Source organism: Littorina saxatilis, linkage group LG12 (genome assembly GCF_037325665.1).
Source record: "Littorina saxatilis isolate snail1 linkage group LG12, US_GU_Lsax_2.0, whole genome shotgun sequence".
NCBI lineage: Eukaryota > Metazoa > Mollusca > Gastropoda > Littorinimorpha > Littorinidae > Littorina > Littorina saxatilis.
In genome coordinates, this window is record NC_090256.1 from 75213625 (window position 1) to 75227524 (window position 13900).

The following is a 13900-nucleotide window of genomic DNA, read 5'->3' on the forward strand; positions in this document are numbered from 1 at the left end:
GCATTTCAGGGCCATTTTTGTGTGTCTAAAACACTAAAAACCTTCAGCTTCTGGGGGCAAAGCCCCCAGACCCCCACCTTCTTTTTCCTTAATTATCACTTTTTCTGAATCCCATGTCTGAGTTTTAAAGATGTACAATTCAAATTTAAACATGCACAAACTCACTAGAATCATAAGAAATACATGCCTTAGTTTTCAAAAGTTCAAAATGGTTCATTAAGAAGAAACAAAATACAACTGACGTCTTTTTTTCATCAACAATCCTCCTTAAAAACAAACAAGGGAAACACACACAAATGGACGGAAATTCCATGTCAAATACATTGCAACTTGAACGGTACAACATGCAGACAATACATACATCACTGCAAAAAGATGGTAATAATGTGCAAAATAACAATCACAGTCTTGAAGATCAAGTTTTATTTCTATCATTTTTGTCATAAATAATGTTAAAGCTTCACAATGGTGCTTTGTATCACAGTCAGGTCTCAAGTGTTTTGAAAACAATCTTTCATGTCCTACAAAAAAGGACAAACTTGCCGATGAATGTTGGAAGGGGAATAAAAAGGCATTTGAAACCTCGGCAAACATTCAATTCAGTATACATTGTGTACACAGCATGTCTATCAAACTCGATGTGATTACATCAGTAATATGGTGGCCCCTACAAACGTATGTCAATATTTACAGAACCTTGCCATGAGGGACAAGAAACAGCAATGCTATTGTTCGTTTTCACAAAGACCAAGTCTTCACCACTTTTTTGGTTTATTATTTTACTGTCTAGAAGTTGAGCAGTCTTATGCCTTGTCTTCACTGTCTAGATATTTAGCACAGCTTCGTGTTTTCCGTCATAGGAACCGCGCCCTCGCACATACAGTCTCTGGTGGGTTTCTCCCAGAAGGCCTTGGAACAAGATGACTGCTTCATATGACTCGGCATGCCTGGAAAACAGTCACATAATAATCAAACTCCAAATAAGAGAACTTTTTTTGAGTTAATACTCAGCCACAAACTAGAGACAAACAATTTAAGTAATGTAATTTAATGCACTGTAGCTTTTTCTTCCCCGACTCTTTCCCACCTCTTTCTCCCACCTCAAACCACTGCCACCCCAGGGCGGACTGTGCCTTTCTTTTTTTGTGTCTGTTTTGTTTTTTGTTTATTTTCTGCAGAAAGGCAAAGGATGTACTTTCGACTTTGTAAGTTATGTTGCATGAAGAAGCAGGTTCTTGAAATTAATCAACAAGATAAAATGAAGCTAATTCTTCATCTAATTCCATCATTCACTCCTCTCATTACACCAGTACCTGTGATGAAAGGGCAGTGCCTTTGGACCAACCCAAAGTGTCCCGACATTGAAGGTGGCCTGTCATGACAGGTATATTTCGGTAGAGATAATAGATAAAGGGACATCAGAATGTGTCCTTTCACGGGAGATGTCCACTCATCAGAGGGGCCTTTCATCGCAGGTACCACTTTATCACACAACCCTCCTCTCCGTCTTCCCTTGTTACTATAAAACGGCAGAGAACAGAGTACGTACTTAGCTGTGAAGTAGACGTGGAGCAGGGTCTTGCTGTTGCTGATGTGAGTGATGTAAGCCTCCAGCATGCCGTGGGTCGGGGTGATCTGGAACGTGTCCTGGATACAAGTTGCTGATCTGCTCTCTGGAAACATACAGATACAGCATTATGCAGGCATGGTTTTCTGCTAATTGACAGATTTCCAGCATTTTCAAAGCTCGGAACATCACTCGATGTTGTAGAGCGGGGATGTAGCTCAGTCGCGATCGGTAGCACACTGGATTTGTATCCAGTTGGCCGCTGTCAGCGTGAGTTCGTCCCCACGTTCGGCGAGAGATTTATTTCTCAGTCAACTTTGTGTGCAGACTCTCCTCGGTGTCCGAACACCCCCGTGTGTACACGCAAGCACAAGACCAAGTGCGCACGAAAAAGATCCTGTAATCCATGTCAGAGTTCGGTGGGTTATAGAAACACGAAAATACCCAGCATGCTTCCTCCGAAAGCGGCGTATGGCTGCCTAAATGGCGGGGTAAAAGCCGTGGGAGTTTCAGCCCATGAACGAACAAACAAACAAACTCGATGTTGTGAGATCACCAGATTGCACAAGATTAAGGGGGGGGGGGGGGGGGTGCTTTCTTCATAATTTCATGCCTGATAATATATCATAGAATCTGACTGGTTATTGGATTGATTGATACCCACAAATGCCTGTGTAGATTGCAGGTAGGTAGGATTCCATCAGATTAAGTTTCTCAGGATAAATGCTGACTTGTCAAGGCAAATGGACAAGATATTGAGGTCTAGTATTTTAATCATATTAATCCAGCAGACCCAACCCAGCAGTTTTTTCTTTCTTTAATTTAAACAACTAGTGTTTTAAAAGAAGTAATGTGAAAGAAGAATGTATGCAATGCAATATCATATTTAATCATTTTAGTAAGTTCTGCAAGAAAGTAACTTCAGCCAGTCAGTAAAAAGTAAATGCTATGTGAAAGGCACAAGCATTACAGCATTAAATTAGGTGCAAAGTTTGTGTACAACATTTCAATGAAGACATTCAAACAAAGAGAGAATGACAGACAGACAGAAAAAAACCTGCAACACATAAAATGACGGGGAGATAAGCAAAGTACTGACCAAAGCAAGCACTCCAGGAGCAGTGGGCGGCTGCACAGTTAGAGATAAGCAGCTGCATCTCTCTACGCTGTCCCACCAGACACGTTCCAAAGTCCACCTCTGACTTGGACAAGACCATCTGGGGCACCGCCACTGTCGCGTGCAGTGGAACCTTCTGTAAAACACACAACACAAGATTTACATTTGCGGGGATATACATTGATCAAACCGTATCAAAGTAATTGGACTTTGTCGCTTGCATTTCACATACCAAAAATAACAGTCATCACTAGTGAAATAACAGACAAATAAAACTTAAAATGAAAACAGCTGTGCTTTCCTTTTCTCTTCTTCTATGTTTCAATTTGTTCTTCCCTCCGAGTCCATCTTAGAATATAACTTTCCTTTTTTGAGTCAATGTTTCTTCAGGCTGGTAAAAGTTTATAAGACACATGCAAGTTGTGATCTGAAGCCATTTTTGCTGTGTACTTTTGTAGAATTAAATGAAGAGACATATGTCTGAACCAATAGGAGTAAGACCACAGGGCTCTAAAAAATAATACTCCTAAAAGTTGTCCTTAATTCAGTTGACTTCATGAAGTTTTTTCACCAAATATTCAGTGCCAAGGCTTTGTGCTGCAGGCTTCGTGAGGTAGACTTCACAAAGTCAACTTCGCCCAATTAAAACAAACCTGTTGTGTCTCATTGTTGAACTCGATGGTGAGGTGGTCACTGATGTCCAGACGGTTGTCGTTGGCAACTCGCTCCCACTCCTCCGTCCCGTGGTCACGCTGGTAGTCTGACAGCATGGTGGATGTCACACGCAGTGCCACCTTCACCTGAACATTTACATCAAACTTCTAGGTACAGTGTTCTACTTTGATGAACGCTTAGAAACATTCTGAGCTTGATGTTTTGCTAGCTGGTAAAAATCAAAAGCTGGCATATATACACGCACATGCATGAACAGATACCCACACACAGTGACACACATTAACAAGAGGCGAAGCCTTCAAGGCTCACGTAAGAAATCGACAAACAGTAACACAAACTCAATCACTCCGTCACACACACACACACACACACACACACACACACACACACACACACACACACACACACACAGAGAAAGAGCATAGGTGAAACTGTGCAAGAAAGCGAGACACTAGATCTAGATCTGTCTGTCTGCATGTAGCCTACTTACAGGGACACGACTGCCAACTAGTCTCGGCCCGCTCAAAAAAACAATGACCGAGACTTTCAGTAATTCCTTTGCGTGATGTCAAACCCTCTTACGTCATAATGTGACGTCAATGTAATGTGACGTCTTCAAATGTTAGAGTTTCTACCACATACATACATACGCACGCACGCACAGACAGACAAAAGTTAGCATCGCATAGGCTACACTTACGTGAGCCAAAAACAAAGCAGTTCTACATGGCTACCTTTGATAAAGGAGACAACTAAACATGACAAAAACTAAATATGCTTCTGACTGGTTTAACCGTAACCGATTTGTTGACGGGTATACCAAATGTTGCACCATTGCTACTCCACCACAATGAATTGAAGTTATAGTGGTGTGTTTTTGATCAGGCACACATCATTCAAAGTAGTTTCTCACAACAATAACGGTAACGAACCATGATATTGTGTCGAGGATGCAGAGTGTGGAAATCAGTCTGATTGGCCCTGGTTTGGCCATTCTCACTCGTGGAGGTGTCAAGGTCAACCATGACAAAGGGTGCATCGACCTTCAGGCGGAAGGTCAAGGGCGTTTGGGTGTTGTTGGACAGCATGAGGCTGCGAGTCCTGAGAGACTCTCTCAGAACCTGTTACATACGAGAATGAGGACGATCTATTTGACTTGTTTACCAGTAAAGGTATGGTAGGTGAATTTGGGGGACGATCTATTTGACTTGTTTACCAGTAAAGGTATGGTAGGTGAATTTGGGGGCATGCACATATAGGTTCAGGTAAGCTTGAAATTTGTCACACAGACAGAGATTAAAAGTAAATCAGAGTGTATAGATTTTAAACTCATACACTGTTTTTCAAAATGTTTAATTAATAGAACTGCATGCCTGGCATCCTTTCCTTACTTTCTTTTAGATACGTTCAATTAACCTGTTTTAAAAGAAGAAAGTATAAGAACCTTCCCTTTAAATTGAAGTCTAATCCTATCAGCTCCAAGTGATTTAACATAATCAATGTCATTTCTGTAGCAAGCAAACACAAATAAAATGTTTAGGTCACCTTGTCTTCAGCCAGAATATCACTCATGGCTGACTGGTACTGCATTCCCTCATCATTAGTTTCCTCGATCGTCAATCTGAAATAATGTCAGTGCACAATACAATAATGTTCCAAATAAATTCCATTCTTCACACAATTCAAGAAGCACCATGTCCTTTCAAAAACTTAATGACATGGCAAAGTATAGAGTAGTACCTGCAATGACATGACCCTCTGACGAGAGGACACATCCCAAGAAAAAGACTACTTTGCACATATCCCTCTCATGAAAGATCACCTGCTTATTAGGGACACTCTTGGTGTCCTTACATCACAGGTACCACTGTTCTAAAAGTCAATAGGTACAACTGTATTATAAGAATAACCAAGCGTAATGAAGGGAGATAGACCAGCTTTATTCAAATTTTTTTTAATTTTTATTAAATTTGATAATTTCTCCTTTGTGAAGAAGAATGACAGAAAGAGTACAGTGGAACCCACTTTTAAGACATCCAAAAATCTGAGTAAATGCGGAGGGAGTCTTGAAATGGGGGTAATTTTACATAGGTTATGAACAAAGAGTCTGAGAAAACAAGGTCTTAAAAAGGAGGGAGTCTTAACTTGGGGGTCTTAAAATGGGGGTTACACTGTATTGCAACTTACAGGGCAGGTTTGACATGAGCAGTGTATTCGATCTTCAGCTGCTTGGTCTCGTAGGCCTCTTGTCTTTCCACCTTCCCCTTCACATTCGCACACTGAAAATAAATAGCTCCAAATTAGCTCCAATGGCTCCATCTCTTCGGGCACACCAAAAAGACGCTTAATGTTTCATGCCAGGAAACATTTCACAGCCTTGCAGAAAGGCGTCAGGGCCTTTTCAACCTTTGACGGCTGATCTGATCCATAAGGAACTTTCAGAATTACAGAAAGAAATATTTCAACCATTTCTTAGTGGCTTACAAGTGAAACTGATTCAATTATTACGAAACAATTTTCTTATGATTTTCAGACTAACCATCAGCATGAGACAGTAACCCATTCAGTAACTTTGTACATGTTCATTAAGAAAAGGATCGGAGATTAAAAAAAAAGTTTTAACGTAAAAAATGTACTATGTACCTGCTGATCAAGACTGAGGTAGCCAAGAGCATAGCTCATGCAGTCAATTTCCTGCGTGACCTCCTCTGCTGGCGGAGGGGTGAAGGTCATCTGCACTGTAGAGTGACCTTTGGCTGGAATCGTCTGCACACAGAAAAGAAAAAAAAAGTCAAGGCTTTGATGCTGTTATAACTGTGAGCATGCGATGCACATAAATCTCTCACAGGGGATCTTTCATAATCCTCTGATTTTTTCCCCAGATTGTTGTTGGTGTTGTTACATCCATGTTCAGTACTATTCGTGGGGAGCTATTTAGCAGAAAAATATAATGAAATAAAATACTACTAATACAAGTTAAACTACAATAAGGTGAACAGACCTGTACGGTACGTTACTCATAACACCACAATGTAACACATACACACATGCACACACGTACACATACTTACACACACCCACACACACACTCCCTCTCTTATCTGTCTACCCCTACCCCTTCTCAAACTTCCCCTCAAGGCTCACAGTAGCTGATCAGTAAGCCACCAGCATTGATAACACACAAAAAAGACATTGATCAGCTCTGTGACAGCAAATAAAATTTCAACCAGCAATTAGCAGAATCACAAACACAACGTACCAGTTGTCGTGGCTGAATGTCGTAAGGAACAAACTCCTCCACACCATCGTGAGGAAGCAGATACAGAGAGATAATCTTGGGGTGCTCCACTTTCTTCTTCCCTGAGCCGCCACGAGCACTTGAACAACGACTGCTGCTAGCTGGGGTGGTGTCTGCAGGATGGAGACTTTCCGTCGATGTCGTGTCTGGTGAGTCGGGGATGTTGTCTGTTGGTTGACGTTCTACCTTGGGAGGTTCTGAAACACACACAGCAAAAGTGTGAGAAGTTAACCGGAGTATTTCAATTGATCTCTAAGCCTAAAACAGCCTGTTAAGTGACCAGTGTAAAACAATTTACCAAAGGAAAAAGTGCAATGGTGTACTCAAATGTCCACCCTCAACAATAAGGTTGCTGCAAAACTGATCCTTCTTGTTTGTTTCCTTGTTTTCAGCATCTGGATTTCACAGTCTTCATTCAATGATGCAGAAATGATAAAAAGATTACTTAATTCTGGAAATGTCTGAAAACCTTAACTTAAAATTAGAGACACTTAAACCTATGTGCAAGCTCTTTAAAATGCTTTTAACATTAAAGCAACATTAATAACACACACTCATGCACGCATGCATGCAGACACATAGGCATGCTTGTTAACACACACACAACAGCAAAAACAATGCCAAAAACTTAAAGACAGGAAAGGCAAACAACATTAGACGGACAAATAAAAATCAATTTTGCAGAAAGAATACCATAGGTTAAAGGCTGCCATATTCGTAGCGTTCATTAATTAATTCATATTGTTTACATGTGCCAATAATGTTATAAAACTGTACCTATAAGGGGATATAATAACGATTGGCTGTAGCTTTCGAACACAGAAAAAATTATTTCAGTATTGCAAAGTGGTGTTGATAGTGTCGAATGTAAACAGAACAGTCTCAAACGCCATCTTTGGTTTACGAAACGTCACAAAATGACGTCAACGGTCTAAAAATAGCCCAAGTCCTGGAGAACTGTTGCAAAACAATGCAATAAAGAATTAATTATTTCTCGTAATTGGTAAGGACTTCAAACCTAAAACTTTGCAGGAAGATACATCCCCGCAACGATGGGAAAAGCCCTGGAAGTAATAAAACTAATTAAATAGGACTATGTCAGCCTTTAACAAGTGAAACATGTCAAGCACCCACAAAAAGACTCACAAATACGAAATAGGCAAACCCTTCATGCACTCAAGCACAGAGCGATACAAAAATTCTCCAAGTCCAACCACTGAACTTCAATACAAATTTACCATTGCATTCGATCGTTGGGACTGGGGATTCTCGATCTTGAAGAAGGAAATAGGAGATGAAACAAAAGGGAAATGAGACATTTAGACCAGTTTGAACACGAAGCCCACTTTCAATCTGCATATCACTCCTACCTGAGCAGACAGGCAAACAGATGACACGCACACAAACAGACTGACACACTCACAAACACATTATGACATACAAATAACTTGAATTACCCCCCCCCCCCCCCCCCCCCCCCACAACACATGATATTTAAAAGAACTTGACTTACCAGGAGGGCTGGAACTTCCATGCCCTGGGCATCGGGAAAGGTCGGCCATAGGCCACAATCAGTCTACCCTCATCTTCCGCAAGCCCCCGCCTCCCCCCAAACACCAACACGTGACATTAAAAGAACTTGACTTACCAGGAGGACTGGGTAGTACTTCCTTGCCCTGGGCATCGCGCTGTGGAAAAGTTCGGCCATAGGCCATTATCAGGTCCACCAGTTTGTCATCTTCTGCTTTGTTGTTAAACACCTTCCAGTCCAGACGGCAGTCTGAAACATCAATGAACACACATAATATTTTCATCTAAAACATGAGGCCTTAAAGGGAAGGGAGTCATTGGGGTAAATTTACAGATATTATGACCAGACGGGCGGGGATGTAGCTCAGTCGGTAGCGCGCTGGATTTGTATCCAGTTGGCCGCTGTCAGCGTGAGTTCGTCCCCACGTTCGGCGAGAGATTTATTTCTCAGAGTCAACTTTGTGTGCAGACTCTCCTCGGTGTCCGAACACCCCTGTGTGTACACGCAAGCACAAGACCAAGTGCGCACGAAAAAGATCCTGTAATCCATGTCAGAGTTCGGTGAGTTATAGAAACACGAAAATACCCAGCATGCTTCCTCCGAAAACGGCGTATGGCTGCCTAAATGGCGGGGTAAAAAACGGTCATACACGTAAAATTCCACTCGTGCAAAAAACACGAGTGTACGTGGGAGTTTCAGCCCATGAACGCAGAAGAAGAAGAAGAATAACCAGAAAGTATGAAAAAAACCAAAGTCTAATAGGGTGAAGTCTGAAACTAGGGGGTCTGAATAGGGGGGTTCCACTGCATACACATTAAGACAACAACAACCCCATAATAAACAAAAGAATGAGCCAAATAACACTGAGGGTACCCAGTAATCGAGTATGCTGCTCCCATCCCACCTCTCTCACCACTACCACTTTTAAGGCAAAGGGTATAATAATGTTTTACAATCGAGCAAACGATCAAAATGCAGTGGGAGACTTACCAATGGGACTGGTGTTGTTGATTCTCATCTGGCGTGTGATGGGCGCTGTGCCAGCAACAAGCGTTCCAAACCTGAAAAACATGCAGCAGACACCTTCAGCACACACAAAAAGGAAAGAGAGAATGCTTACTGTCCTACAGGCTAAATATTTCGCCTCTTGAGGACAAGATATGGGTTATATGTTAATTCGAGTTTTACGCCCTTACGGCTTTTGATGAGATACACAAGTGTATGCGTGTTTAGGTGGTATCAGCCATCTACATTTATGGCAGAATGACCGAGGTCTTTTACGTGCCATTGTGGTGACACGGGGGTGGGACATGGCTTCCGTCTCTGGGTCTGCACATAAAGTTAACCTGTGTCCGTCCTGGCCCGAATTCGAACCTGCGACCTTTCGATCACAAGTCCAGTGCTCTACCAACTGAGCTACCGCCACCCCCCCCCCTTCAGCAACAGCAACAATGAAACTAAAATCACAACTGATGTTCTAACTTCTCCCTCGAAGGACAAAATGATGATGGGGGAGGAGGAGAAGGACAGGGAGAGGGGGGTGGGGCAATTAGGAAGGGGGTGGGGAGGGGGAGGAGAACACAATAGTTGTTAGGTCTCAGTAACACTGATGACGAAGAACAGATGAAATACACAGCGCATTCCTTATCTAGAGACAAGACAAGACGAGACAAGACAAGACAGACAACAAACAGACTGGTCTAACTGACCTAAGAATGGTGGGTAGATTGGGATTGGCAGCTGTCATCTGGAAGTTGAGCGGACATCCCTTCACTGTCATGGAAACTGGGATCAGGACTTGGTCCAGATCACCCACCTGCGAGAATTAATACAACAGGTTACACGCCGAGTTTCATTGGATCTAAAAGAATTGGTCACCGATAGTTTGTGGACCGTAAAAAAATGCAGGCTTCAGCACAACTGAACGTACATGCACAGATCTAATACTCTGCGTGCCCTCACCTTGGAGATGATGTTGTCAGTGTACATTCCCCACATGTCGCTGTGGGCGGTGACCTCAATCATCTGCTCACCGAACGGCACCAGCATTCCAGATGACGGCTGCAGGACAAAGGCTGCTCCCAGACCTTTACTCAGCACTGCAGCCTTCAGATCTGAAAGACGCAATTTTACACTGTACAGCATGATCTCTGTTTTGGCAACGGCTTTATCAAGACAAATTAGGACTATTTTCAAGCAATCATTGTGCAGAATTTGACTTTCAAGAGAGGAACTTTTTTATTAGAAAAAAAAAAGTTCAGAAAGTTGAATGAGTGTTGCATCTCAAATGCCAGTCCAGCACACTTCAGAACAATGGAATGACGTCCTCAGGGTAATAATTCATTCTGTAAATAAGTGTACGTGTATAACCTGATGCACACACTGCACTAGACCATCAACTGTGTTTCAATTTTTGTGAAATGTATTTATCAAATCAATTTTGTTGTGTTTTTTGTTTGTTTGTTTGTTTGTATTCAACTCACCAGAGACATATTTGGCTGGTGTTTTGTTTGTATTCAACTCACCAGAGACATATTTGGCTGGAGTTTTGTTTGTATTCAACTCACCAGAGACATATTTGGCTGGAGTTTTGTTTGTATTCAACTCACCAGAGACATATTTGGCTGGAGTTTTGCTCAGAGGATCAGCCAGATTTGGAGTGCGGGCCAGCACTGGTCTTAAGCCACTGAGGAAAAAAGCATTACAATTAAGTGCTTGAGTAAAATACATTTGTAATTCTACTCACTGGATCCGCATGTCTATAATTTTTAACCATTGACAATTTGGCCCATAAATCTCCTTTTCATGTCCCCTTACCTACTGATTTAAAAAAATGCTGACAAGAATAATATGAAACCTGTCCTGACCTCTGCGACCATTTGGCCCTCTGCCGGATTAAAACCAGGTAAACAGACTAATACTTTATTTAATTTATTTCAAAAAAAGAGTCTAATCCCACAGATCATATTTAAAATGCTCTTGGCAAAAATTGCTAAAATCCATCAAGTCAAAACTTAAATAAATAAAAATAAATCTTATCATGGTGCTACAACATCTGCAACATATATAAACATCTGAGCCATTCGCCCTTCGCCCACAAACCTTTCAGATGTGGGTGTGTCTGACGGTGGGTGTGGGTTGTGGATACCAGAGGCAAACATCTCCATCTCCACGCTGAAGTTGGTGGTGATGGCCGTCTGGTTGCAGATGTAAAGGTAGCGGGTGACCGGCTCTCCCACCTGGGCCTCCTCTCCAAAGCTAATACTGGCTTCATCACTGTGGGCAAAATAAAACAGCCTTTTAGTTTTCTGGCTTTTGAGAAGAATGACACCTACACAGTTCAGTATATTAAAACTTCATTATTAGACAAGATAGGGGAACAGAACTGATTGTTCTTTCCAATGAGATGCAAAACTTGTTGCCTTTTAGCTGTTCTGCTTTGTTGTCGATTTTAACACAGAAACCAATGCTTTTGTGAATTTGATTGGGGGGAGGGGGGGAGGGGGGGAGATCTGTGCTGTAGGTCACACTGTATAGACACTTACTTATGTTAAAAAATAATAATGTGCAGATGTAAGCCTGAGAATAGAAGGGCATGGTGGTTGGGGAAGGTCAGTGCACCGGGGAAATACCAGACAATTAAACACATCTTGCTTAAAGGCTGTCTCTCTGTATCACTCATAGATTATTCTAAGTTCAATTGCCTATTCATTACAATCTCCTGTCGTGTTCACCTGTATGCTTAAGCCTGTCCTTAAGTCGACAAAGTCGACTACGGGAAGCAAACTCGCAAAGCTGGCAGCACAGTGCTTTAGCACTTAGTTTTGCATTTAGCACAAAGTCGACTTCCGGCTTCGTGTACACTACATTGGGGTGTGCACGTTAAAGATCCCACGATTGACAAAAGGGTCTTTCCTGGCAAAATTGTATAGGCATAGATAAAAATGTCCATCAAATACCCGTGGGACTTGGAATAAAGTAAAAAAAATTCAATCTCACACGGCATTAAGTCTCAGGAAACATGAATACACGCATGCAGGAAAAAAAAAAAAATATGGGTAGCGCCGTATGTATGGCAGCTCGCTTTCCCCGGGGAGAAAGCAGCCCGAATTTCCATGAGGGTAACCTCACTGGACTGTAAATCTTATCCAATCCAATCCATCCAATCCAATGAAGGACCGCCTTAACCCTCATCTCTTCCCCCTTAACCCTCATCTCTTCCCCCTTAACCCTCATCTCTTCCCCCTTAACCCTCATCTCTTCCCCCTTAACCCTCATCTCTTCCCCCTTCATTCCTTTCAAAAGAAGCGCTCAGATCATGCAGGCTTTTTGTCCATGTTTACCTCATGAGTTGTCCATCCTCAGAGGTCTTGTATGCAACAGAGAGACTGCTGACAAGACAGCTGATGTTGAGGAACAGGGGATTTTTCTGGCCTCTGATGGTGCACGGCAGTCGCACTTCACTGAAGTCTCCCTGTTTGCAATTGTAAACAACGCATTATATTAGTATGGACAGCCTGAACTTCAAACTCATGAGCCAAATTGTATGCGGAATAAGCATGAAAACTGTTCAAAGAGACAATTTTAAAAGGAAGAGAGCCTGACTCGGCAGTCTCCAAGAGGGTACCCTTCAGTTCTATTTGGAACTCTGATCCCTGTTGTTCTAGCTGTCCATACAGCATTTACATCTAGCTAAATTCTTTCTCTAATGCTATCCTATGCACTCGGTAAGACACAGTTTCATCATTAAAATCATCACTGTCTATTCAGTGGCTCAGATTTACTCAATTCAGCTCAATACATTGGCGATATATACTGAGTAAGAAATAGTAAGCAAAAAGATGTTTAAAAAAAGATTAAAAAAAAGAATCAATACATTATATACACAAAAACGACAATAACACAATCAACTCAGCCAAGGACATATATAACGATATCATTTACTCACAGATCTGTTGGCACAGAAACTGATTTTGACGGGGTGTTTTTCGCGACTGTGCAGCCCTCCGATGGCCTCCTCTATCTCTATGTCACAGTCAGAGGCTTGCGCCCCTTCCACCTGAAATCAGAATGACACAATTTATTTGCTGTCACTACCCAATTTTTGAAAATATTTTTTGTATGAATAACTCAAATACTATACACATTTTGTGATGTAAATCTGAGCTGAAATGTCAGGTAATACAGGTACCTAATTGGTATCAAAGAAGACCCACACTGCCTGTAGTTATAAGTTGGTCATAAAAAAATGCGGTACTCAATTTTTCGCAGGTCGTCACTGTACTCCTTCAATAAATTTGCGTCAGCGGTACTTGAGACACATATCAAGAAAAGAAATAATCTGTTGCTCTGTCAAACCATCAGTCCATCTATCTGTCTGTCCCGCTGCATGCCTACCTGCCATCCTGAACTCAGGTCAAAATGAGTTCGGCTCATTCTATCCCTGGCAGGATATGCCTTGGTTTTCCTTGTCTGGCAAGGAAATCGATTTTTTACATATTTAGATCTTTTCGTAATGTGCTATGGATGTAAGCAGATTAGCGTTCGTCGATAATGATTTTTCACAGTGTTGTGTAATTTTTAAATTACAAAGGAATTGATATGTAAGACAGTTTCAAGCGAGCTATTTTTCGTGGCTGTATTTACTGTGCAAACAACTCTAAATATGGCAAAAGTGTCACGTGATAATCAACCGTTTGGTTTCCGCGCTCG

At 41.8% G+C, this 13900-nt stretch overlaps 1 protein-coding gene across 2 annotated transcripts in view; it reads right to left on the minus strand.

Annotated features, from left to right (window-relative positions):
- Positions 1 to 202: 202 nt before the first annotated feature.
- The window catches only part of LOC138982769 (deleted in lung and esophageal cancer protein 1-like), a 51007-nt gene continuing 37309 nt past the window's right edge, over positions 203 to 13900 (minus strand). Inside the window, exons 22-39 of one of the 2 annotated variants that reach the window (XM_070356098.1) lie at positions 13137 to 13247; positions 12532 to 12662; positions 11291 to 11464; positions 10798 to 10874; positions 10151 to 10302; positions 9898 to 10004; positions 9179 to 9249; positions 8306 to 8437; positions 7896 to 7931; positions 6619 to 6854; positions 6003 to 6125; positions 5547 to 5638; positions 4905 to 4980; positions 4292 to 4480; positions 3338 to 3484; positions 2667 to 2820; positions 1550 to 1673; positions 203 to 947 (exon numbers count right to left, since the gene is read on the minus strand). In XM_070356098.1, the coding sequence (XP_070212199.1) occupies positions 824 to 947; positions 1550 to 1673; positions 2667 to 2820; positions 3338 to 3484; positions 4292 to 4480; positions 4905 to 4980; positions 5547 to 5638; positions 6003 to 6125; positions 6619 to 6854; positions 7896 to 7931; positions 8306 to 8437; positions 9179 to 9249; positions 9898 to 10004; positions 10151 to 10302; positions 10798 to 10874; positions 11291 to 11464; positions 12532 to 12662; positions 13137 to 13247 (2256 nt within the window). In that variant the 3' untranslated portion in view covers positions 203 to 823. The remainder of the gene's footprint in view (positions 948 to 1549; positions 1674 to 2666; positions 2821 to 3337; positions 3485 to 4291; positions 4481 to 4904; positions 4981 to 5546; positions 5639 to 6002; positions 6126 to 6618; positions 6855 to 7895; positions 7932 to 8305; positions 8438 to 9178; positions 9250 to 9897; positions 10005 to 10150; positions 10303 to 10797; positions 10875 to 11290; positions 11465 to 12531; positions 12663 to 13136; positions 13248 to 13900) is intronic. The other variant, XM_070356099.1, reaches the window with a different exon arrangement.